The sequence below is a fragment of the Colletotrichum acutatum genome (genome assembly GCF_030867785.1).
Source record: "Colletotrichum acutatum strain CBS 112980 chromosome Unknown BDZ83scaffold_104, whole genome shotgun sequence".
Taxonomy (NCBI): domain Eukaryota; kingdom Fungi; phylum Ascomycota; class Sordariomycetes; order Glomerellales; family Glomerellaceae; genus Colletotrichum; species Colletotrichum acutatum.
Window position 1 is genome coordinate 111,439 of NW_026849098.1, and position 24,334 is coordinate 135,772.

General features: G+C 51.1%; 11 protein-coding genes across 11 annotated transcripts; 4 read left to right on the forward strand and 7 right to left on the reverse strand.

Annotated features, from left to right (window-relative positions):
• Positions 1–18: 18 nt before the first annotated feature.
• BDZ83DRAFT_655150 (putative dimethylaniline monooxygenase) lies at positions 19–1,664 on the reverse strand (the record flags this gene model as incomplete). The annotated part of the gene is made up of 4 exons (XM_060510780.1): positions 19–384; positions 445–810; positions 859–1,453; positions 1,528–1,664. 4 exons carry the CDS (start codon positions 1,662–1,664, stop codon positions 19–21), a joined length of 1,464 nt encoding a protein of 487 aa, XP_060361097.1.
• A 597-nt stretch (positions 1,665–2,261) lies between these two features.
• On the reverse strand, positions 2,262–4,274 carry BDZ83DRAFT_743614 (putative MFS transporter; the record flags this gene model as incomplete). Its single annotated transcript, XM_060513142.1, has 7 exons — positions 4,223–4,274; positions 3,944–4,168; positions 3,844–3,869; positions 3,502–3,787; positions 3,002–3,416; positions 2,481–2,948; positions 2,262–2,430 (listed from the first exon to the last, which is right to left on the reverse strand). The coding sequence occupies exons 2-7, from the start codon at positions 4,152–4,154 to the stop codon at positions 2,262–2,264; spliced, it is 1,575 nt and encodes a 524-aa protein (XP_060361098.1). The 5' UTR covers positions 4,155–4,168; positions 4,223–4,274.
• Positions 4,275–4,793: 519 nt separating this feature from the next.
• Positions 4,794–6,132, forward strand: BDZ83DRAFT_586181 (putative 1-aminocyclopropane-1-carboxylate oxidase; the record flags this gene model as incomplete). Its single annotated transcript, XM_060505921.1, has 4 exons — positions 4,794–4,968; positions 5,041–5,518; positions 5,606–5,754; positions 5,813–6,132. The coding sequence occupies 4 exons, from the start codon at positions 4,794–4,796 to the stop codon at positions 6,130–6,132; spliced, it is 1,122 nt and encodes a 373-aa protein (XP_060361099.1).
• A 1,790-nt stretch (positions 6,133–7,922) lies between these two features.
• BDZ83DRAFT_755590 (uncharacterized protein) lies at positions 7,923–8,300 on the forward strand (the record flags this gene model as incomplete). Its single annotated transcript, XM_060514633.1, has 1 exon — positions 7,923–8,300. One exon carries the CDS (start codon positions 7,923–7,925, stop codon positions 8,298–8,300), a length of 378 nt encoding a protein of 125 aa, XP_060361100.1.
• Positions 8,301–8,574: 274 nt separating this feature from the next.
• On the reverse strand, positions 8,575–9,792 carry BDZ83DRAFT_655154 (C6 zinc finger domain-containing protein; the record flags this gene model as incomplete). Its single annotated transcript, XM_060510781.1, has 2 exons — positions 8,575–9,432; positions 9,487–9,792. 2 exons carry the CDS (start codon positions 9,790–9,792, stop codon positions 8,575–8,577), a joined length of 1,164 nt encoding a protein of 387 aa, XP_060361101.1.
• A 2,247-nt stretch (positions 9,793–12,039) lies between these two features.
• BDZ83DRAFT_586229 (fungal-specific transcription factor) lies at positions 12,040–13,807 on the reverse strand (the record flags this gene model as incomplete). The annotated part of the gene is made up of 3 exons (XM_060505928.1): positions 12,040–13,389; positions 13,450–13,481; positions 13,552–13,807. 3 exons carry the CDS (start codon positions 13,805–13,807, stop codon positions 12,040–12,042), a joined length of 1,638 nt encoding a protein of 545 aa, XP_060361102.1.
• A 1,100-nt stretch (positions 13,808–14,907) lies between these two features.
• Positions 14,908–16,386, reverse strand: BDZ83DRAFT_633326 (uncharacterized protein). Its single transcript, XM_060509026.1, has 3 exons — positions 16,214–16,386; positions 15,404–16,155; positions 14,908–15,333 (listed from the first exon to the last, which is right to left on the reverse strand). Exons 2-3 carry the CDS (start codon positions 16,088–16,090, stop codon positions 15,178–15,180), a joined length of 843 nt encoding a protein of 280 aa, XP_060361103.1. The 5' UTR covers positions 16,091–16,155; positions 16,214–16,386; the 3' UTR covers positions 14,908–15,177.
• A 213-nt stretch (positions 16,387–16,599) lies between these two features.
• On the forward strand, positions 16,600–17,484 carry BDZ83DRAFT_633328 (uncharacterized protein). Its single transcript, XM_060509027.1, has 2 exons — positions 16,600–16,895; positions 17,019–17,484. Exons 1-2 carry the CDS (start codon positions 16,710–16,712, stop codon positions 17,325–17,327), a joined length of 495 nt encoding a protein of 164 aa, XP_060361104.1. The 5' UTR covers positions 16,600–16,709; the 3' UTR covers positions 17,328–17,484.
• On the reverse strand, positions 17,485–19,615 carry BDZ83DRAFT_633331 (tRNA pseudouridine synthase A). The gene is made up of 3 exons (XM_060509028.1): positions 19,315–19,615; positions 17,818–19,246; positions 17,485–17,764 (listed from the first exon to the last, which is right to left on the reverse strand). Exons 1-3 carry the CDS (start codon positions 19,583–19,585, stop codon positions 17,590–17,592), a joined length of 1,875 nt encoding a protein of 624 aa, XP_060361105.1. The 5' UTR covers positions 19,586–19,615; the 3' UTR covers positions 17,485–17,589.
• Positions 19,616–20,371: 756 nt separating this feature from the next.
• Positions 20,372–21,562, forward strand: BDZ83DRAFT_556339 (uncharacterized protein; the record flags this gene model as incomplete). Its single annotated transcript, XM_060503522.1, has 1 exon — positions 20,372–21,562. A coding segment is annotated over one exon (1,191 nt), but the record flags the coding sequence as incomplete, so codon positions are not given.
• A 246-nt stretch (positions 21,563–21,808) lies between these two features.
• Positions 21,809–23,580, reverse strand: BDZ83DRAFT_586228 (Tannase/feruloyl esterase; the record flags this gene model as incomplete). The annotated part of the gene is made up of 3 exons (XM_060505927.1): positions 21,809–22,189; positions 22,251–23,030; positions 23,113–23,580. 3 exons carry the CDS (start codon positions 23,578–23,580, stop codon positions 21,809–21,811), a joined length of 1,629 nt encoding a protein of 542 aa, XP_060361107.1.
• Between the last annotated feature and the right edge of the window lie 754 nt (positions 23,581–24,334).

Consider the following 24,334-nt stretch of genomic DNA (forward strand, 5'->3'; position numbering starts at 1 on the left):
ACCAATTTTTTCTCCATCCTACAGCTTCGGCTTGAACACAAGCTTCAATTGGTCTTCGGCCTTCTTTGTCTCCTTCTTCCACCATTCAACCCTGGCGTTGATAACCTCAGAAAACGCTTCAAGCCATTTGGAGTCGAACTTCGGCAACACCCTGCCTGTAGTTCCCTGCACAGGCTCACCAGCAATTGCCCGCAATGCCTCGAAGTATTGCTCAAAGTCAGGCGATAGGGTGAAGAAGGGAATACCGTCACCCTTGTACGCCAGTCTCTCTCTCTCCCACTTTTCTTGCTCAATTCGAGGGGGTAACTTCCCGCGACTTGCAAAGACTCGTGCCGCTGCGACGGCTTGCCACTCGAAGACGCGGAAAGTAAAGCCACCAGTCACCTACGAGTGAATTAGTCCCTGATTCTCCAGTCACAATGTTCCATTGAATCGGAGGCTTACCATTCCGACAAACGCAAGGGTTGGGTCATTGATATTGAAGACATGCTGGTAAAGCCCAGGAACTCGTCTGTTCTCCACCTTCTTCTTGGGTAGGAATGGGAAGCTGAAGTCATAACCGGTCGCAAAGACGACAGCGTCAACTTCATCCACGGTACTTCCATCGCTGAATGTGATGCGTCCACTCTTAGGACAAAAGTTGGTGACCTGCGGCTTGATGGTGATATCGGGGTGAGTGAAAGGCGCCCATCCGAATGCGGCCAGTGGTTCCTTCAGTGACGCGATAACTGGCTTTTGAGAGACGAGTCGAATATCGTGGAGTGCATCGAACGCAGACACGGAGCCCCCGACAACAATGACTTTCTGTGACTGATTAGCTTCGACCTCAAAATGATAAATTGATCAATGCCGGCGAACCTTTCCCCGAAACTCTTCCGAGTCACGGAAATGCTTGCTATGCTTGATCCTGCCGGAGAACTTTTCGTCGAATTCAACAATACCGGGAATATCGGGGATGTAAGGCAAGTAAAAATGACCTGATGCCACAATGACCGCGTCAAAGGTTTCTTGCCACCAGTAGTCCTTCGACTTCCCAGGCACAACCTTTCGCAACGTGAGAACCCATTCTTCACCCCTTTTCTCAGCAAGCTCAACTGTGGTGCTAAACTCGATCAACTTTTCGTGCCCTCCTCGAGTGAAGATCTCCTCAATCCATTCTCTGATCACCTCTCGATGTCTAAACGGAGCGCCTGGGCCATATTGTGACAGAGTTCGGTCGGACAGGACCTGGGGTATCGGCTCTTGGGTAAACGCCATGATTTCGGGTGTGATATTACTATGTAGCGTCTCATGAATACCCGTGTCTGAATATCGTAACTGGTGAGAGTTGTTCTTTTCGGATCTCGGAGTTCCTGCAGGGAAGCTTCTGGGGATATCGATCGGCGCGTTTGCTCGTTGCTCGACTAAGGCGCGCAAGGAAGGGATTCGAGGTGGCAGTTCCGGAGTGTACACCCTACAGACTCCTGAGTCAGAGCTCACTCAATTTCCAACCAACATGAAGATGGCCGCCTTTGGGAATGTACTCACCATGTCCCTCCGGCCAAGTCGCGCCGTTCGAAAACGCGTACAACATCAAACGCCTGTTCCTTGACCAGGGCGTCTGTTGCGATAGCCCCAGCGGGACCGGCGCCAATGACAGCGACTCTCCGAATCCCCTCAGGCATTGTGATAAATCGAGATTTGTAAAGGTTGGATTGAAGATTTATGAAGGAGTACCTAAGTTGAGAGCAATCTCTGTTAATAGGCACCAGTACTCGCAACCTATCACTCCACGTCAGCCTCGTTCCATTCGCGTTGTCTCATCGGATGAGCCAACCCCCGAGCCTCCGTTGGCGATATCGGCTGCTGTGTCAACATGAACTTATTTCGGCCACAGTCCGACATGTCGTGATAAGACCCCTCCATGAACATGTGCAGCTTACCAACACGGCCGGCGAGGGTGGAGCATTTTAGTGATTGCATCACAACCCCTGAAGAAAACGCAACGCGGGACTTGATTCTGTACGAGTTTGAATGCGCGTATTGCTGCTTCATTCATCCAAACAAAACAAGACTGAAAAACAGAGCTCTTCCAATTCTCAAAGGAAGACAATGCTCATCAGCATGTAATCATTGGTCTGCAACAAAAGTGACCTATTCGAAACTTGGCATATTAAGTTCGAGTCGTCCAGGGCGACCATGAAGCCGACAGGACACAGAAATCGATAATTGAAAGCACGAAAATATGATTCAACTACCTGCTGGAAAGTGCAACGCAGTTTCTACAAGACATATCTAAAGTGCTCATTCTCCTTGTCGGTCAAGTCCTTGAATGTGAGTCTATGTCGCTCACTTTCATCCAGACCTAGAGCATCCCGTCTCTTATTTTCTCTATAGAGGATGACGTAGAGAGCCGAAGAAGATAAAAATAGTAATGCAGTAGCTAGATGGCTGCTGTTAGAGGAGTTGAGAAGACCTACCCAGGCCGGATTTTGACGTACCAAATAATCAACCCCGTCCATAGCTCAGGATAATGCTGGGCTTTGGTCTCGCTTTTCACAAGCTGAGGACCAACAATGTTTCCAACGCAGTATGCGACGAACACGGCAGACGCCATAAAGCTTTTCTTAGTTTCTCCTGCAACGTTGCTCGCCCCAAGGGTGACCGTCAAGCTGACGACTGGCCCAAAAAAGCCAATCAATGAGTATCCGACAACAGGGGCGACTGAACGATGGCTCCAGTCTGACTTCCATATGATTATGAAACCTGCAACGACTGGGAGAGTGCATCCTATTAGAACCGGGATCCGGATGTTGCGGTACTTAGAGCAAACCCAGCCAGCGAGCGGGATACCAATGGCGCAAATTGCACCCAAGGGAAATTGGAAGAGAATGCTGTCCAAAGCTGAGTAGCCGAATGTTGACACAATGAGGGGACCGAATCCAGAGACAGCTCCGTTGACCGTATACCTGTACTCAGTTAGCGTGCGTCTTCGAAGGAAATTTCCCTTGACCCCAATTACCCCGAAGCCATTGTCAAAGCGACTAGCCAGACCTTGGCATCCATCAGTGCCTCCTTGATCTGGCCAGTCTTGATAGTCTGATTCTTCACGCCAGTCTGTCCCTGGCGTAATCTCTCAACTGCGACAACTCGCTCTTCTGCAGTGAGAAACCAGGCGATCAGGGGAGAATTGGGAAGAAAGAAACACCAAATGCCAAACAGGAATGTTAAGCCTCCAGCAAGTACATAGATGTACTGCCATGGAGTCAAGGCGCCTCCTTGTATTTGAGAGAATCCGTAGTTGAGAGCGCTTCCAATGATGGTGAACCAGCCAGTTCCGGAAAACCACCAACTCTGGCGGAGTGCTTGTTCTCTTTGGGTGTAATAGCCGCTGACGATAGTCATAAAAGCTGTTGGAATGACAGACTCCGTGAAACCTATATCACGGGATTAGCGTCAGTTCAGTTTCTACTTACTTCATTCCATCGCTATCGAATCATTCGCGGGGTGATGACTCCTCACCTAAAAAGAATCTTTGAACCAGGAGACCTTGCCAAGTCGTCACTCCCGCTGTCGCTGCACAAATGACTGCCCAAATCATGACCACGGGTCCGAGTGTCCATCTAGTATTGAAGCACTGAAGTAGATACGTCATTGGATACGAACCGATTAACTGACCAAAGTAGAATATTGAAGTTGCCCAACTTAGTCGCGTTGTGTCGGTCTTTGGCGGGGTGAAAGAGGTATCGACGACGGACAGATGCAGGTCACCAGTCATTCCGAATAAAGCAGCACTTCCAAGAATCGCCTGTACGTATCTGTGAGACGTATTCAAATTTCCATGGAGCCTTCTTGAGTTCCCACCTTATCATAGTAAACCAAGCCGTAGCCTTGATCGCATTGTGCCATGTCAGCATCCTGCCCGACCTCTTACTGAGAGTATTGGGTACTTTGGTGCAATTACCTATCATCATAGCCGGCATCAAGAAGAGGTCGATTTTTCGCAGCACCCGCTTCTCAATGACAGGATCAATGGCAAGACCTTCCTCGCCGATTGCCTCCAGTTTGGCTGCCTGACTAGGTGCATTTTTGTCGTCTGCTCCTGATGCTGTGAAAAATCCATCATCAAGAGCCGTATGACGGCTTTTCTCAGTGGTATCGGTTGTCATTTCCATGGGTTCCGATTCTTCTGGAAAGTATGTCAGTATCAAGAGTTTGGATGCACTCCGTTGTTTTATCTCACCCTCAATGAGAGTTTCCTAAGTACAGGAAGCCAACGCATGCCGAAACAAAAGTCAAGACTAACAGAGGAAACCTTGCGACTTCGAGATCCTGAGCCTTTCGGAGCCATCTCCCGAGAGCGCCTCGACACACCATTAACAGATTGCCTCATCTGGATCCTTCCTGACGAATACCTCGGCCCCACAGCGATGCATCCTCTGCCAAGGGCCAATATCGAGATTAGACGGCACATTTACTGACATGATAGTGAAAGTCTCAGTATTTGTTGACTCATTGTAGTATTCCGACATCGGCTTTGCTCTGTTATCAAAGAATCGAGACTCTCATATGGTGAAATCTGGAATTGATAGTGGATTACCAATACTTTGCCTAAACCCTTGCAGCGCAAACGCACCGCCACGAACCGTTCTCGATCCAGAAAATTGTAATAGAAGGGGTGTCTGCTGCAGAAATGACTACATGTTTTACTGCTCATTGAAGTTTATGCGCTGTTAAAAAATCAGCTAAAGACTGGCCAGTCTCGGTGTGGCAAGCTACTACGAAAATACCAATCATCTCGTTCTCCCTTCAAGATGACAACCTCGATCTCGGAGACAGCGCCAGTCCATGTGCCTTATGTTCAAGCTACCGAGACAACGGAGCAGCTAGACTGGGCAGATCTGGTGGCTTTAGACCTCTCGAAATTTAACAAGCCTGGGGGTAAACAAGAGCTTGCGATAGAATTCACGAGAGCGATTGAGCAAATAGGTACCGTAACATCACGTGCATCAGTGCTTCATTATTGTAGCCATGAACCGACGCTAATATCTCATTTTTAAGGCTTCTTTTATGTCATCAATCATGGACTCAGCCGGGAAGCCATCGATCAACAGTATGCTCTAGCTTCATCCGTTCTCAGTCTGTCGGACGAAGATAAGGCACCCTACAGAGCGGCACTGGAGGCCGGTGATTTCAATGGCTGGAAGCCCCCGGGCACCAGAGAGCTAGTCCCAGGCGTTCGAGACAACTTCGAGATCTACAACATCCCAAAGTTCATCCCAGAACATGCCTCGCGCTCGCATCCCGAGGTAGTCAAAGAGAACCTGGCGACAATCGAATGGTTCTCCCGCTACGTCAACGACGAAATTGTCCGGAAACTTCTTGTCATATTTGCACTGGCACTCGGTCTCGAGGATGAAGAGTGGTTCGTCAAGAAACATCTTTATGAACAGTCTAGCGGCGACCATCTCCGATACATGAAGTATTACGCGAGAAGCGAGGAGGAGAACCGAAAGCTGGGTGGTGTTTGGTTGAAGGGGTAAGAGCCTTTCCGAGGAAAATCAGACCCAGATCCGATCCCTGGGGGGAGTAGAAGATGTGCTCGATACTGACAAAGAGCACGAAGACACTCGGATATGGGCAGTTTGACCTTACTTTTTCGACAACCAGTCGCTGCACTCCAGGTTCTCACAAATGATGGGACATGGAAGTGGGTGCGCCCGCAGACGGATGCGCTGACAGTAAACATTGCTGATGCATTGCAGTTCCTAACAAGTAAGTTGACCTGTAGAATTAAACCTTCCAGACGCCGCGGTCATTGACACCACTACAGATGGGTACCTGAAATCTAGCATCCACAGAGTCGTGGCGCCTCCAAAAGACCAGGCACACATCGATCGTCTGGGGGTCATTTACATGGTTCGGATAGAGGATGATACGGACCTTATTCCGATTAAAGAGTCTCCCGTTTTACAGAAGCTTGGCCTCTCTGAGGGTGCGGTGCTTGGAAGTGACGGTAAGCCTGTGAAGGCGGGAGAGTGGGTGAGGGAGAGGATCATCAAAAACATTGGCACCACGAGCCAGTCCGATGGCGACAATTCAGTCAATGATCTAGAGGTCCTCAAGGGTGTCAAGACGACATATTTTGATTGAGACTCATGGTCAAAGATGGCTTCCATTGCCCTGCGGCTATTACAGCATGAATTCAAGACACGGGTCAATGTGATACAACCTTTCTTGGGAGAGAATTCTGATCTCGTCACAAAGATACGTAGATGGTTCTTGGCTTTGCATGGCGGTGCACATGGCGGTGCACCTATGATCTTGTGCCACGACGCCGATCCGCCCAGAAAAATGATGAACATTTGAGACTGTAGCACCAAACTCGGGACAGCAGACTCGGGGTCACTAAAAATATTGATATAAATTGCACTAGGCTCTCCTTATCCAGCTTGTTTGGGCCAGGAAATCGACCACTCTGTCACATCTCAGCCCCAATTTCGTGGAACCAACGATTCTTGATAATAACAACATCACGCCTCGTCAATCTGAAGTCAATGGTTTTGCGAGCGGCAGGTGCAACTGAATCATCCAAACCTCAATCACACTGACTAGAAATACCACCCCCAACATGTCCGGTATTCCTTTCACCGCAGGGACTGAAGCATGCAACAAACGGCCTCCACACGACGGCCCCGGCCCGGCGTTTGAGCCCGGCCCCGCTGATTTCAAAGCAGCAAAAAAAGCCGAGCGCAAAGCCGAAAAGGAGCAGCGACGCGAAGTTGAGGGTCCCTCTCGTGCAGAGAGCATTGTCCAGTCAATCAAAGACAAGTTCTCGTCCGATGCCAGTACGCCTAAGAAATCAAGGATAGAGCGAGACCGGGACGGTGTTCCCATCTCGTGACTGTTGAGTGGATCATGCCCCGAGCAAGAAAGTCAGTAGAAGCAACAGAGTAGCAAGTCACCGAACATTTGAGCCATCATGTTACTATAGATGCTTATCTTTATTATAGTAATTTAATAAAATCACTCATACCTACTAACGGCAGTGTATGATAAGCCAGACTCCAGTGATACTTCCGATTCTACAGCCTGCAAAGCGTACCGCGGAAAGCCGTGAGTCCTATAGCGAGGCGAATCATCCCACCCTCACGTGGCTAAATTGCCGGCTTGACAGATCCAAGCATGACGCAGTTGTCTGAGAGTGCGGCTGAACAGGCTGAATGCCCAGGCTATGTGCACTGCGCCCCGGTACTCGGCTATGCCAGAGAAGGTACGTCATTCGCCAACGACGCCGATCCGGCCCCGCTCCGGCTAGCTCGTCCCCGCTCCCTGCCTCCAGGAAATCCGCAAGAGCCCCACAACGCGGAATAGCCCCGTGAATCCACCCCCTCCGGTCAGATGATGGAATTCAGTGTACATCATCTTACCTCTTTGCGTAAGTCTCCCAGGCGGTAGAAAGTCGCTCTGCAAGGCTGATTTAGGTGATAGCTATCAGGACCCTGCGATTCGCTTATTCGGAGCTGAATGAGCTCATCCTGGTAAATCCATGATCCTTCGCGCCGCTAGAAGCCTTCTGGAAGGCAGATTTCACGGCGATCGTGGCTTCCACCGAAGCTTGTTCTTTCGCCCCTAGCAGGCACACAGTCAGGATAGGCAAGAAACCTGGGGCTCACTTTCCCTACCATGACTCGATGCCTCGCTGCTCTTGTACTTAAGCTCTTGGTCCCTTCCGTCATTGTGTATCTCCATTTCCATCATCATCATTATCAACCTTATAATAGACATCATTCCATCTACCTCGGAGGGAACACCGGATAAAACATCACATTGAGCCTTCAAGTACAGCAGTTTTCCCTACAGAAAGGAATCCCCGCACAAAAGCCAATCTGCCAAAACAAAACCTCACACTTCTCTCCGGTCCTGAAATATCGACACTCAAGATGTGTATCCCATTCCGATCAAAGAAGCACACGTACAGCGGCTCTGAGTACGCACCAAAACCAGCCATGGGCGCTATACCAAACTACGGCGCCATGCCGGGCTACGTCAATGATTCCAGGGGTGGCTGGCGCCAAAGCCGCGTGCACGGAAACCCCAGGGATTATAACGCCGGCTACATGGGAGCGAGTGCCGGGAGCTTCGGCTGGGGCGGTGATGGCGGCGGTGGAGGACACCACGGAGGAGGCGGGCACCACGGAGGAGGGGGACACTACGGAGGAGGTGGGCACCATGGGGGAGGAGGTTGCGACGGGGGTGGTGGAGGTGGTGGAGGTGGAGGCGGCGGTGATGGCGGCGGGGGCGGAGGCGGTGGATGCTAAGCCTGGAGATCAGATTGTGGGAGGGATGACTTGCGTTGATACCTTTATGACTTGCGACACCTGTTCTTCGTTAGCAGACAATGATTATGATTAATGCTTATAGACTTCATGAGATGAACTAATGTACTTATAAACGACTCATTTGTGGACCACCTAGGTATTCCACGAAGACAGGAGGACTTGCATGCATGAATCCAGCTGTCTAAGTTTACAAAACGTATAACCTTGCTAGCCTAAAAAATTTACCATTCACCTATTTTACTTCGTAGTCCATTCAGCACATGCTGAAACTAAGACCATGCTTCTTCATCACCATGTTCAACCCTCGAGGTCCAAACGCGTTCGGATCATCATCCTGCCACAACAATTCAACGGCCTTAGCCGCTTCCCGGACACCACCCGGCGATCGCGGATTCGAGTTCAGTCCCAGTCGGAAAGCATGGATATGCTCTGCTTTCTTACAACAAGATGCCAAAATCGAGCCCGGCCACAGCATCATCCTCCGCAGTGGTGACTTGCTAGCATAAACGGCCCAACAGAGAGGAAGTATCTTGTCTATCCGCAAGTCGATTTTAGCAAGGAGATCCGCGTTCTTATACAGATCTTCGTGGAAGGCAGAATGAAGAATGAGAATCAGAGCGGTGCGGTAGATGGTGACGGCTGTTGATTGCTGGTAGCGAGGGCATGCATCTTGGCCTTCCAGAACATCGGCCGAGGGGTCCAACGAGTCTAGCTTCTCCAAGAGTGACTTGTAACTTTTGAGCAAACCGTCGGATGTAGAGCCGCTCAATTCTTCCTTCCTGCGCTTTTCAAGAAGATTCGAAATCTCTGGCATCATGGCGAAGAGACCGTGTCCGAAACCAATCATGAATCCTCGCGACTTGTACCGGCTCAGAAATTCCAGAGAGCCCAGAAAAGGGTCCAGTGTGACGGGAATCTCCTCTTGCAAGCCCCGCGGCGTGACCGACAGCTTTAGAGCGAACATTGCGTATATTTCCAGGAGAAAGCCACGAATATGCTCGGTCTTCTTTGACGCTGATGGTTTGTAGGTGTCAGCTGCCAAGTCCATCACATAGTGACGGCTAGCTCGAATATGATGATAGACAGCCCCTGAATTATCGCCTTGAACTCCCTGCGCAAGATTAGTTGAATGCAACATGCTGAAAGAAATAAAAAAATGACTTACTTCGAAAATGCATAGCATGATAAGAATTAAAAGAGTATAGAGCTTCTTATCCTCGTCCCTTTCACCAAATGGACACACCGTATCGTCACAGAGCGCTTTTCGTAATCCTTCCAGCAGCCGGGCATAATGCCTTCGGGTCATGACTTCCAACTGCGGCCGATCAGGCTCTAAAACAGCCATGTGTGCTCCTCCAATAGCGAGAACGCAGTCCATCACGAGGCTATCGGAAGCTGCCAAAGGTAGAACATAGTTGATAAACGGATTACCATCTGCACTAGGACCACGAGCTAGTAGGTCCGCGGTCATGTCGAGATATTGATCATACAGCGGCCTTGAACTACTACTCAAGTTTGAAAGAGTACCAAATGTGAGAGATGCGCGTAAAGAAGATGAGTTCTCAAGTGCTTCCGGGATAGATGCCGTTGTCGAAACGGCAGCTCTAGGTCTATTAGGTAGCGTCGTATGCTGCTGGGAAGACCCATTGCTCTCCGAGTTTTCATTTGTTGGCGATGCCGGGTTTGGAAGGAGCTCTCTGCTTTCTTTTCTAGTCGTGACTTCTGCTAGAATAGGCCATGTACACTCGCGCCCAGTACGCGCGCAAGATGTGCAGCAGGGCCTGCGTTCGTCGCACTTCTTCCGCCTAGCACGGCATGTTAAGCAGCCATTCTTTGACCTAGGAATGTTTCGGCGATACTTGGTTGGGTAACGTGCACCTTCTTGAGGCGAGTTATGCTGATCTGTTGTAGTTGACATGTTCGGCGCCTTGTAGAGATATCGTTTGCGTTGCTAGTAAGAGTGACTAGCTTGAGCGCGCTTAGATAGGAGCGAGGTCGATCGGAAGTGTTTACTGTTCTCTAAGTACATTAATTCTGATGGAAGCAATCATAAGGGAATCCGTCACTTTTGGCGACGTCGGGTGCTATTGCTCGATGAGCGTGGCGCTGATGCGACCGTCAGCTGACAGACCATTCATTGAAGGATTCGCGATCTGGAACACAGCCCCCGGCCCCACTCCATATGCCCGACCATTGAGCCAAATTTGCTGCGAAGAATGCCTGCACATCAATTATCCTTGATGAAAATAAGCGCTTGGTTGCAATCAACCCCGGAAAGGCCTAAACGATAGGCTGCTCAAGTCTTCGTTAGGTCCGAGACCTAACGCGTGACGAGACTTCGCTACGAAACATTGAAATATGACCCTACTTAGCCGGAGACCTCTAATAATTCGTTACCTTTATTCTAATCAAGCGCTCATATCGCGCTTCATTCTGCAATCTGAATCATTGTGAGCAAACTCGATCATGATAGTTCTATACTCTTTTCCTTGGAGGCCGAGGTGCCTGCTGCTCCTTCCTTCTATACCTAGGGTGAGGTCCTGCCAATATTGGCTAAGACCACTCATGCGTTCCATTCTGTAAGTGACCTGATCGAACCTTCCTATGCAGAACCTAAGCGCGTTGCTTCCGTCCTCCTCTGAACTTGGCCTTCATGCGCGCATCATGTGACCAAGGTATGGAAACTTGAAGAGGAAGGAAGTGCCCAACCTTGTTACTTTCCATGGGAAGTGATATTATTGCCTAAGGAGGGGGGCCTTTCCAAACATTTTCGTCATTTTTTCTCGCAGACAGTGAATGTACCGAGTCAAATAATCTCCTGATGAACCTCATGATTCACCTCAACCGTGATTTGCTATTCACCAAAACCCTCAATTCAGAACATCACCTTGAGAAAGCCTCAAAGAGCTCACATTCCCGTAAGATTATCTTCCCCCTGCTTCTCGCTCTTAGACATGTTCCACTCACAAAGGTTTCTGGTAAAGCACAAAAAAGCTCTCACATTTCATCTAAATTGATACCTGCCTTGCTCAATGTCAGGCGAAAACGAACAACAACCTGCTCCGCAGGATACTCCGGCCCCTCAGGATACTCAACCTGTCCCTCCCGCTACTACCCCAGGAGAACAGCAATCCGATCCAAACCAAGAGCAAATGCATCTGCGTGGAGGCTGTATTGACCACGATGGCTTTTGCTGTGGTGTCTGGTAAGTAGTCCATTATCATTGGATTTTTGTGGAAGGTGACTCTGACAGAGCATTAGGCCTGCCGACGGCTGCTACCCTGGTGCGCTTTGTGCCTTCTGCACTGTCATGTAAAGCAGGCTGGACAATTTTTCGGTGCAAAGGCACTTCGATCTCCGAGCATCGTTGAGAACACCGGGACAGTCAGAACGGAAAGGAACAGCAAGCAGGAGAGTAATAGGGAGGTCGCAATTTGGCTAGACTCAGTCGTCCTACCAAAGAGATGCCATAGCTTCTGCGATTCCAAGTATACGTCCGAGATTCCACATATTATTTTCATCATCTATCATGTATGTAACCACTTTACTGATGCTGTGCTTGATCACTCATAAACACCCATTCGTTCATTGTCGAGTCTCCAGATTGCTCACTACATAGTGTCTCGATTGGTAGGCTGTCGTTATTGTAAGTAAAAGGCGACAAAAAGTCCATGTCTGAAAGCCATTAGCCCTTGTGGTGTTGTTTCTTTGCTTCAGGTCAGTATTTACCTCTGTCGCTTTCACCTGACATGAAAGCCTCTACCAAGAGCATTTGCTCATCAAACATGGCATGATCTCCCACAAGGCCTTCCCCAACCACATCTTTCGAAACTGTGATAGAGTCGGACCTTACTTGGCTAGGCCGATCAGCTATGAGGGTAGCATCAAACCTCGAACCTCCAGCTCTTGCCAGAACGATACTGACTGCTTGCGACGCCTTCTTCGCCTCAACCGAGTCCTCGGCTTTCCTTATCCATATGCCACGAGCAGTCCTCAACGCGGACACGATCTCGTCCTCTCGGCTCAGAGTTGTTCTCTGGTGGACCAAAGAGCAGAGGACCATGGTGGCTGTCAAGAAGTGATGATTCATGATCGAGCCTACCCGCCAGTGCATCATGAAAAGCTGGCCGCCGGGACAGGTTTCTTCGTTCAGAGTTTGTTGGATTTGCAACATTCCGAGAGCCGCATCAAGACAGGCTGTCTTCGAATATGAGTACATGCCTTCACGCTCTATAGTCGACTTTGCGAAGAGAAATCGGCGATGCAGCATGATTTTTCCCTTGCAAAACATGTGACGGAGAAATAGTCGAGCCATGATTACTTGGGGAGAGTCGGTGACGCTGGATGCCATTGACTTCATGTGGAGTGGTGGAGGAATGCTGGTGTATGCCTGCTCTAAGTTCCCGTCAACTCGCATCATGTCCGCGTAACTGCATGTGGTCAGGGATGCCGTAAGATCAGAGATGGTCCCTAGAGCGATCAGAAGTCTCCTTCGAGCAATGATCCCAAGTGCTGTTGTATGCTCCGTCTCTGGCCTCGGTAGTGGTAGACTTGTCATTTCTCCATTCAGGTCTTCATCGTTCAAATTTCGTGGCTCGGCTGTATCGAACTCGCCATCTCGTACCATGCGGGGCATTCCCATCTGACCGGAGATCAAGATGTCTCCTAGTAGCACAGTTGCCCATACCCGGCGCCTCATCTCTGCCTTTAGCGGAGTTATTTCAGGAAAGTGTTTAGGATCTCTATGGTATCCCATGCGTTTGGCTAAGTTGACCTCGAGGCCAAGCAAGAACCAAATATCTTTTTGGGCGTCATCATGTATCCTAAACTCGACGTAGACGTAGTTCATGAAGGTCTCCAGCGCATAGTCGCCACCTTGAGTGTACTCTCCCATCAGCAGGCATTGAACCAGTTTTTCACGATACAGGGCGATTTGCAACTGTTGATGGTAATGTTCAGATATATCGGGAGGTGGATCTGATGCAATGACAGCTAAGCATATCATGCTGAACAGAAGGCCAATCCACATTGGTGATGCTTCGTCCGGACTGCGCCAGAAGTCTTCGTACTGTCGTCGATGCCGCAATCAGTTATTTGATCTTGCCAGTGATAAAGACGCTGTGCTTACCTCTTTCAGAAACGTTGGGCCATGGACAGACGCTGCTGGTCATTAGCAAAGGTGACTCTGGTCATCAAACAACTGGCCACAATCAGGCACTAGAAAACTTACATGAAGAGACAAGGTCAAGACGGTTGAAATACCGCGATATATAACGGTCCACTGCATTCTTTGGCGGCAGTGCGGATAGTATCTCTGCTCTCGATGCTACAGGTCTACACCCATACAAAAGCAAGGGGCGCTGCCGCTCCCGACATTGCGATAATGAGCTTGGGCTATCGAAGCAATCATCTCCTGGTGGGCTTTCTGCGAGCTTTGACTGCTCCTCCCGGTCGAAGTGGTCTTTCAAGTCGGCAATACTCTCCATGATCGCTGACCAGTGGTCACTGCCGACGTACTGATGCTCTAAAGCACTTGACCGCATGCTCCCCGTCTCTGAATTATCATCAATTGGCGTAGGTAATCCTGCAGGCGTACCAATCTGAATTGTTCGGTTGTCCGATGATCCCAACATTGTGACCAATTGCTCGAGGTGGACTAGACGGTCTTGGAGCGTTATGCTGGGGGCGCCAATTGATTTGGCCTTTGGGGGCGGGATACTGCCGTTGGTCTCTTGATAGACACATTGCTGGCCCCGTGAAGAGCAGGTTCGGCAGGGACGTTGACGATCACATCGAATCCTGGGTTGCGATTAGAAAGGGCTCAAGGTAGTGGTAGAACTATATCCAGACTTACTTGCGGCGTCGACAACTATTGCAGGAAAGTTGAGGTTTATCTCGACGTCGACCGGCACTGGGCTGAGATTGAGATGTGACATCCGCTGGTGCACCCGAGGGACGAGGTCTCGCAGCCAACGCAGGATATGCCATGTTTGCTCTCTTGGAGGACTGCAAACAGTCGGAGTTCAAAATGAGAAACTGGACCACGAAATTCGCAGATTTTAACAATTGGGTTCATCTCTTTGGGGTAGTGACGAAGTCACGGATTCCTTCGTGTGTCTTCATCTCCCTGTGAATGTGGAAGGTGTACATGTAAGCGCTAATCCCGGACCGGACCTGGACTTAAGGTCCGATCCTCCGACCCTCCGTCCCTCCGTCCGGTTCTCCGCTCCCCTTGAGAACATACTCGTCTCCAGGATCAACACTACTGTAACTGAAATCCAAATCACATGCAATTTTACGTCGAAAGACCGTACAAGAAGTCATTTGAACAAGTTTTGAGAGTATCCAGGTGTGCTGATGAATTCATCGTTCGGTTAACATCGGCGTTCAGGCAACCACATGGGACATGGGGAACAAATTTCCATGATTATGTGAAACTCCACGTGAACTCTTCATCGCGGTAGAAAAGGACAGCTTCGCCAATTCAATTTATATACATTTACATTCTAAACTCGTGCCTTCATGCTCGCGCGCGCTTCTCGGTGTGAGTCAAGGCACTCCTAGGAATCCCAAATATCCTGATCGTCAGTGGATGGAAATGTGACAAAAGAGTGCATCTTCACCCATCCTTCTTCAGCGAGTGTTGAAAACGTGAGAACTTCCTTCTCCAGCCACAGCATCTGTGCGGTGCCGTCCGAAGTACATTCTTCAACGATCTTGGACTGGCTGGAAGAATGAACAGCCATTAGGCACCGGATCAGCTTTGACCAAATCGGACAACCTGGAGTGTCGAAAAGTTGATGACCCGCAAGTTGCCGGTACATGTCGTACCAACTCCAGTTGAAGTTCCACAAGCCTAGATGTAAATCTTTTCGAGAAACCTCAAAGGCGAAAGGAACGAAGCCTGCTTGGTCCCAGTTGAGTATGGCCACAAGCTTGTACTCGTCGCCGCACTCGGTAGAGACTTTCTCAACAAGTAGATTGTGGGGCTCCAAGTCGTTGTGGCACAGAACTGAGCTTTGAGTCAGTGAATCCAAGTCTGTTTCAGCGAATCCAAAGTATTCCTCTTGGGGAGTATGTACGCTCACGATCAAAGTCCCATCGGTCTTTTCGTTGACCGCGCAATCGGCGTTCCTGGGGCAGAGGTTACGGCGCAATAGGGACGCAAAGTCGTGGTGATATCCGTAAGGCGGACCACCTACGAGAATGGGAAGCTCGGTGTTCTTTGTCTCAAATGGGGTGTTACGCAAACATTGCCATTGCTCAAGGGTCAGCTTCTGGAAGGAAAGGCTGCGCAACTTTGACACTGCCTCGAATAAATCCCCGACTATTTCTCCCCGATTTTCGACGTCCATGTCATCCCACACTGTTTCCAGTGTACAGGCATCCGGGTACCATTGAGAGAGGACATAAGAGACTTTCGTACCGTCTTCCATCCAACTGTATCCAGAACCCCAGACCTTCGGAACCAGCGAAGGAAGGACGGTTCGGGCCAGGTTTGTGAGTGCAGCAGTTACCAGGGGAGATCCATTCTTTTCGTACTTTTGAATCTGTACAAACAATCGACGGGGAATCCCGGGTGGATGTTGACTTCTATTGAAATCCAACAGGAAGGCGCAAAAGGTCGTGTTATTCTGAAGAACTTGGACCTGCAGCTTGGTATCGTCAGTGTCCTCGCCGAGCTCAGGCATACCCTCGAGGACATAGGCGTCCGGAAAAAGGCCGCTTGGGTTGATGGTATAGATAGTCATGTTGTAGTTTTGGAGCATTTGAGGTTAAGTCTTGCTCGCCTGAGTAGTTTGTTTTCAGCTTGAAGTGTTGTATTCGAGTCGAGCTTAAATATACGTAGGAAGTCAGTTGATGAGAAGGGATTCTGGCCTAAGAACTCTTACGCTCTATAATCAAATACCCAGGAGACAAAGACCTCTAGAATATTTCAATGAAATGATGCGATAGGTCGTGCAATTTACCCGGCAGCCCTTGTTAATATGCGATGTGTTGTTCGACAAAGAACGCTGGCAGCAGCCAAAGCTCACTGTTTGGAACGGCTCCTTAGACCTGGGCTTAGATCGATTTTGTCAACTATCATTGAATCCTTTAACAATGAAATTGTATCTTCTGTCTATTCCATTGTATTAGCGTACATGCTTGTTGTTGGCTGCTTTTCACGCCACCGAAAGAGTGATCTATTGTTGCTCACCGGCTGTTCTCGGTGTAGCGCCTCGGTAAGGCTACCGCAAGGTCACCATACACCGAGGAACCCCCACCACACCGCCCCACCAAGAACTTCAAGATTCAGCAGGAGCTCTGACCTCTCACCTCACCTCCAGGGCCGCCATCCTCACAAACTCCCTCTTACATATATCAACACCACACAACCCCGCCACCATGGACACCTCACGAGACTCATCAAACCTGCTGGACACGCACAACCGCCTCATTGCCGACGTCCTCTCCCGCTTCCGCATGCTTACAATGCTCGCGACGATCCAAGCCGAAGGAGAGCGTAAGAACGTTGAGCCTCAGACGATCGCTGTGACGGGCATGTCGATGCAAATGGAATTCGAAGGACTGGTAGGCCACTACCCATCACTTTACCCCCGACCTCTCGTGATTTCAGAGCACCAGACACAATGCCCTGACTACGCCTGTCTCTACGAGTGAAAACAAACACGGCGGCTAACTAGGACCCCGCAGCACACATCAATCAAAGACCTCCTCGCCCTCAGCCGCCGCCTCAAAGAGCTCTGGCTGTTCGGCAAGCTGGGCCAGGGAGAAGGCGACGCGCGAATCCAGGCGGACAAGCTCCAGGCCGACGTGGTCCGGTGCGCGGAACTCCTGAACGCCATCCAGGAGACACGGTTCGCTGGCCTTGCAGCTGCGGCGGAGGGCAAGTGGGTGCCAATGGGGCGCGCGGATGGTTCATCCGGAGAGGGTGGCCCTGCTGTTGCCGCTCCCCCGCCCGCTGCTCCTACAGCGCCGAATGGGGCTGGTGGTGCTGCGTAGGCACGGGATCGAGGATTTACTCGGGAAGTTGGGTGAAGAGAGGCGAAAACTACGATTTGCATGCTTTGGCGTTTGGGCTTGGGGTTCTTGAGACGAGGACAACGTGTCTCTGAGCACGCGACGCTGATACCCGTATACAGAGGACGGAAAAGGAACTTTATGCTTTTTTGATTCTATTGCATCATTTTCTATTGGCAGTCACCGCTGCGCTGTCCGCTCTGATCCTCCACATCCAGCGACTCTATCTCCTGATGTGGCTGACTTAACCGTCACCGTTGACAGGGTTCTCGTCTTCGTCACCAAGGGCCGACTCGAGGGTCTTGCTCCCCTTCTCTTCCTTTCCGGTTCGAACCCCACCAGCCTCGATGCCGCCAGCCGTGAGCCACAGGAAGTAGTCGGACTTGAAGTTATCCACCTGCTGGAAGAAAATGTGGAAGCTAGATGCAAGGTCAGTGAATGTGTTGCATAGAAAGAATAGGGGACCACAAACGTGTTCTCCTGCTCTTCAACCTCAAAGATGCGCTGGTAAATCTGCTTATCCTTGAAGGCCTGCAACTTCTCGTCGTACTTTGTGAAGTCAATTGTCTCCTTGCCAAAGTTATCCGCCGCACGCTTATTGTAGGCGTCGAACACGGGTCGCTCCAAAAGAAGACCCAGACCAGGAGCCTTGGGGATCGCGATCCTCGTGGGGCCGTAACTCTCCTTGATGCGCTCCAGTGGGGTGGCGCAACGGACGACGAGGGAAGCCATTCCGACCATCTTGCGAATCTGGTGCATCATGAAACTCTGGCCGTGGACCTTGGTGGAGACCCATTCGGTGTCGCGAATCTGGATCGGCTGCATGTTGACCTTGAAGGACTTGATGTGGCGCTTGGCTGACGGGTCCTTGAAGCTCTTCTGGACGGTGTAGTTGTGGAAGTTGATTGTGCCGCAGTACATGTTCAGGGCCTCCTGGAGCTGAGCGAGGCGCTCGGGGGTAACACGGTAACGTCTCTTGGCGGCAATGTAAGCGGCCTTGATGTCGCGCAGGGCAAAGTCGAGGGGGGTGAGGTCGCGGTTTCTGGGCTTGACGCTTCCCTCGGGAACCTCTGCCGGGGTCTTGTTCTCCTCGGTAGGGGCGGGCTCGGCTGGTGTCTCTTCGGTCTTTGTCTCGGGGACAGGCTTGGACTCGTCTGCCTGTGCGCTCGCATCCTCATCGGCGTGAATTCTCTCCATCACCTTGGCCTTGGTCTCGGGATCGAGTTTGTCGAGAATCGGCTTGATGTCCTCCTCGTCAACCTTTCGCCAGTATCCCTCAACGTCGGCAAGCTTCTTTTGGAACTCCTCGTAGTAGCCCTTCTCCTTCGCTGCCTCGACTAGCTGCTTCCACAGCCAGCTGTCGGGATGAGGCGGCAGTAGGCAGTATGTCGGCATGAGGTACTCGTACCATCTCGAGTCGCAGGTCTGGTAGCAGCTGAAGGAATTGTTGGTACGCTGGATACCCCAGACACGGATCTGATCGGGCAGGGCGGCGTTGATCTTCTCGACAATGTCCTCGTCTTCGATAATGAGCTTCAAGCTGATGACATTGCCAGCGGCGTGGACGCCCTTGTCGGTCCTTGCACATCGGACAAGACTCGACTTCTTGTGGTCGTCGGCATTGGCCTTTGAGATGGCGCCTGCGGCAACAAAGGCCTTGAACAAATCTCCCTCGATTGTCTTCTCTTCATTGTTGATCTGCATGCCCTTGTAGCCCGTGCCCGAGTATCCGACCATGACGGCGACCTTTCGCTTCGGCTTGCGTCCCTCGGCTGCGATCTCTTCGGCGGTGAAAGGATTTTCGGTGGTCTCAGGGTTGCCATCCTTGTCTACCTTTCTGCGCTTGAATTCCTGGTACTCGGCATTGCGTCCGCGCTTGTCGGTGGCCTCACGGCTATTCCCTGGTTAGACATCGTTGGCGCGAGTTGCAAACACAAATAACAAGTCAATGGATAAGAACAGAGCTTACCTCCACGCCGACCGGCCGACGTCGTGTTTCCGCTTCGGCCCGCGCGACTTGCCGCCTCGCCTGTTGTCGTCGCGCCTGTCGCCGCGTCGGCCCTCCTGTGATTTTTCCACTGCAGCACCGGGCTGGGCCGAGCCATCTGCGCGGAACTCTGATGAAATTGACGGTTTGTCGCCAGTTGGGAGGTCAGCAGGCCGCCTCGCGGGAGCACCGCCGGCCGGTTGAGGAGCATCATCGGTCGCCATGTTCCAATTGAGGTGGCGGACGTTCTCATCGTCCGTACAATGCAGGTGGAGTTTTTGCGCCCGCCTACTGCAGAAGCTCTGGTCAAGAAATTTTCCTGCGAGCTGCAAGGCTGCGGGACGCGGCGCGGAGAGGCGGGGCCACTCGGCTGAACACCGGTTGGTGGGGTTTCCTTCCAGCGCTAGTCTAATATCGTACTAGTTGTGCTCGACGGTGCACAGACCTTGAAGCACCTCATTCTCTTGTTCTCACTCTCATGGCCTCTCACTCCTTAGTGTACTCACTCACTTCGAATATTTCACTTCACACGAAGAGCAGAAAATTCAACGTGAGGGTGCCTCCAACACGGCTCGAATTGCCCCTGAGGCTTCCACGCTATTGGTACTCGGTCTCGGGATATTACCGTTCCTACTTTCTTCATAACCCGACACGAGTTGAGCCGTCCATGGTCAAGCTTGGAGGGATGTGAAGCATAAAGCTGACTAGCGGCCATTTCGATGTGGATAACAGGTCGGACAGAGATGAATGCGATTGGTCTGAGTCTCACACATCACAACGCAATACGCCAATACGATGCCATACCCGACATCGTGCCCTCTTCAACTCGCCTCTTATGTCTCCAATGCCCATCTTGCCCATACATTCTCTTCGCTTTCCGATCTGAGGCTCGGAAACGCAACCTGCGAAACTTTGTTTTTTCTCTGTTTTCTTGTGAGCGGTCGTTCACTCGCTCCCGGGTCTCATAATCGCACGACATCGCAATCCGACCATCTGCTTTATTCAGATCCGAACCAGTCTTATATCCACAATGCCAAAGCACAAAAAGTCCCGCCTGGGATGTAAAGAATGCAAAGAGCGAAAAGTCAAGTGTGATGAGTCACAGCCGATTTGCATTAGATGCAAGACCGCGGGAAGAAATTGTTCTTATCGAGATCTAGTTAGCAGTCTGCCGACGCCACCAGCACAAACACCGGCACACCTGTCCACACCTCAAGCTCCGAGCCCCCAATCCTCGGTTTCCTCCAGTCGACAATTACAACCGCCCTCAGCAGTACCAGATCCTCCTGGCGCGACTACCTCATTGAATCTATCAGAGCTGTCTGATGATTTCTTCTCCGAACGCTTCAGTTTGTTCCACTTCGATCTACTCCTCTTCTTCAAGGGAGCACTCACGGATGTCCTCGTTGCTCTGCAGTCGGAAATGGGGCCAATCATGTGTCTGACGTATGCTGAAGCGTTGAAGGCGCCATATTTGATGGACCAAGTCTTGGCCTTCACCGCGGCCTACAAGAGCACAGTCACCATCAACGAAGAAACAAAGGCACTGTACCTCACTCAAGCAACGGGCCTACAGACGAGGGCTATAGGTCACCTGGATTTCAGCGGATTCCAAGTCAACGAAGACAACGTGATGGCTCTCTTCTGTTTCAGTCTTCTGCTTGGTCAACAAACCTTGTTTGAAGCCTTCGCCGCAGCAACCTCGATACCTACCGTGCTTGACAAGCTCGTTCAGTGCCTGACACTTCATCATGGAATCCGTGGCATTGTTGCAGAAGCCATGGGCAAGTTTCATGGCCATATGCAGAAGGTTCTTCCACATAACCCGGCATACTCTATGGAGAATGGCACTCAAGTCCTTCGAGGCAACGAGTGTGATAGCTTGCTCCAGCGGCTGACTGAGAATGAGATGAATGAACAAACGAGGGATGTTTACATAGATGTTGTAAAGATCCTGCAGTATCTTTTCGATTCTGTACGTTCGGAGGAAAGTCGCAGGCTCATCGTCATCCAGGAATGGCCCGTTCGAGTGTCGCAGGAGTACATCAGACTCCTGCAACAAAGACGTCCAGAGGCTCTGGTCCTGTTGTCTTACTATGCCGTGCTACTGCATTGGGCAAAAGACTACTGGGCTGTGGGCGGCTCTGGAGAGTTCCTCATTAAGGCAACTTCAGATCACCTTGGGACGTACTGGAAAGAATGGCTTGAATGGCCGAATGACATGTTGAAGCAAGGCGAGATGATGGACACAGCATAAAAGTTAGCAAATGATGATGTGCGAAGCTGAGTGGGTTGATGACTGAAAAGTTCAACATTGTAGGCTACGAGGTATGCATGTAAAATATATAATGTACATAGAAGAAGTTAAAAGTAAGTTCCATCGCGTTTGAGATTTCGCGAAGAGAGACCTCGTGGTAAGCGCAAATGAAGACCGGTTGTGACAAGTAGAACCCGCACCACCATTAAAACGGCACCATTAGAGCCCGTGGAACATTGGCGCAGCCCTCTTAGTGGTGTTAGATTTCACGGGACTCTCAGAGCAAGACCAGCACTCAGCCTTGGATGCATCCCCACAGCCATCGCTAAAGATCGATTTCTGAGGGTACGGGCAAAGAATCCGATTGTGCGTCGCATTTCCGACAGAAACCTGGATGGGTGTCTGGTCGGGCGCGGTGCCGTTCTCGACCCAGTCGCGCAGCTGCTCAAAGAGGCCAGTCGGGGTGCCACTCACACCGCCGAAGCAGTGGCCCAAGCCAGGAGCCTCGAAATAACGGTAGAAATTCTGGATATCAGGAATGACTTCGTTGACTGCCTTGTAGTAGTCTTCGGTTCCACCGGGCGGGATGATGTTGTCAGCCTGTGGACGGGATGTTAGCTTGCTACTGCCTAGTACAGACTTCGGGGGGATATATGCGTACCAAACCGTGGAAAGTCACCATCTTGCCCCCGGCTGCCTTGAACTGCCTCAAATCAGGTTCGGCAGTCTCGACCATAGACTCATATTGCTGGCGACCAGAGTACACGAGCGCATCATAATCCTCGCGACTCATAGTTGCCAAGTCAAAGGTCTCGTTCTTGGCGACGAAGAGCTTGAGCCACGCGGTGCCGAGGTTAGAAGGCTCATCGACGCAGCCCCTTTCATTACAAGTCGTCATCACGATACCCGGCTGGCCGTTGGATGTCGGCTTGTTACCCGTAAAGTCAGCTCCGGGCAGGATACCGTGATACGGCCGCTTGCCATCCGTGGTGACATGGCCGTGCCACGTAGCGTTCACAACCGTCGCGGCGGCCTCTGAGATGATCTGCTGAGTTCCGTTCTTCTGCGCGCAGGTGATGGACTGGCCGACGAGGGAGAAAGGGTCAAAGGACTTGAAGCAGGCTTCAATGTCGGAGATGATTCCATCCGTAACCCCGTCAAGGGGATCGCACTCGGAGGTTGCTGTGTTTACGATGGCGTCGAATTCGCAGGGGTAAGGGAACGCGCCGAGCTCGTTCATGACTTGGTGGGGCCAGTAGACGAAGCTCACCAGCTTGTTCCAGTTGATTGCCGGGGCGCCCGCTACAATGCCGTCGTAGATGTCGGGGTAGCGCTGGGCGAGCATGAGGCCTTGTCGTCCACCCTGGGAGCAGCCGGCCCAGTAGGAGTACTGGGGATCCTGGCTGTAGTAGCTCTTGATCAAAGACTTGCCGATAATTGCCTGGAGGAGTTGTGATTAGTGAATGGTCTCGGGGCCCTTGGAAGCTCTTCGGCGCATCGGGTTGGAAATGGCTGGTAATTACCTCGTCTTTGAGGGAAACAGATGCAAGATTCTGGAGATTGTACAGATTGACGTTGCCAGGGCTGTTCATCGCCCACGGACTAGGCTCATTCGCAGACCCAAGACCAGCATCTGTCGTGATGGTCGCAAAACCGTCCGCAATGGCGCCGTTCATTGCGTTGTAGCTCAAGAAGAAGCGGCCGGCGACCCAGCCTCCTCCGCCCACAGCCATGAACCTTTCGTTCCAGTTTTCCGGAAGCCATGCCTCTGTGACGAGGTTGTCGTTCTGGCCCGGGTGCGTATACTTGATGGTCACATTACAAAAAGTCGCGTTCTTCAGTTCGACGGCTGGAGAGGTGTATCGGAATGCCGAAGGGACGGAGGCGCTGTAGTTGGTGACGAGGTTCGCCTCGAGAGACAGGATCTCAGCTCCGTAGAGGACTGGGCTGAAGGTGCTCGGGACACAGTTCTGAGCGAGGGACAGAGACATCGCGATGGGGATTTGAGCTTGCAAAGCTCGTGATGACCAGGCGAATCGCGATTTGAGGTGAGACGTGATGTGATTGCTGAGTGTGTCGAACATTATTTCTGTTATGGGCATTGGTGACCGAAGATGGTTTTTATAAGTCTTTTATGATAGTGAGACTCTGCAAACCCAAACCCTCATCCCCCCTGAGAAGATGATGATCTCCAGAATCGAGGCTCAGCAACTCGCCAAGGTCGTAAGATAGCCCTCGAACAACTAGCCTCTAATTCTAGCTCCTTGCTGTCGGATTTGGGACTTTGAAAAGACCTCGGACAGAGCGCCTTGTGATTGGATGCTGACATTCCGCGGACGGCCTGAGTCACTCGCCGCACCCCGGACCCGGATACCGACCGACACACGCCGGGCTTAGATGGGACTTTGCGCGGATGTCCTCGGATTCGACGGTGGGTCGCAGTGCCTACTCTAAGTAGGTGTGGCGGAAACCCCATATTCGGCTCCTTTCGAATAATTCTAGAAGGCATCTCTACCGAAGGTAATTTGCATGCCCATGCGTGATGCCGGTAATTGGAGTACCGGGCAACTCCATTCTCAGAAGGAGATTTTCCTTGTCCGATGCGGGCACCCGGGGTGGCATTGTAAGAGCTTGGCCCAAATAGAGGTTATTGAAGATGAGTCCGGACAGCGGAGAAGAGAGAAGAGCAGTGCTAAAATTACGGACCGAAGTGTTTGAGTGAACACGATCGAGTGTTATTTCAAG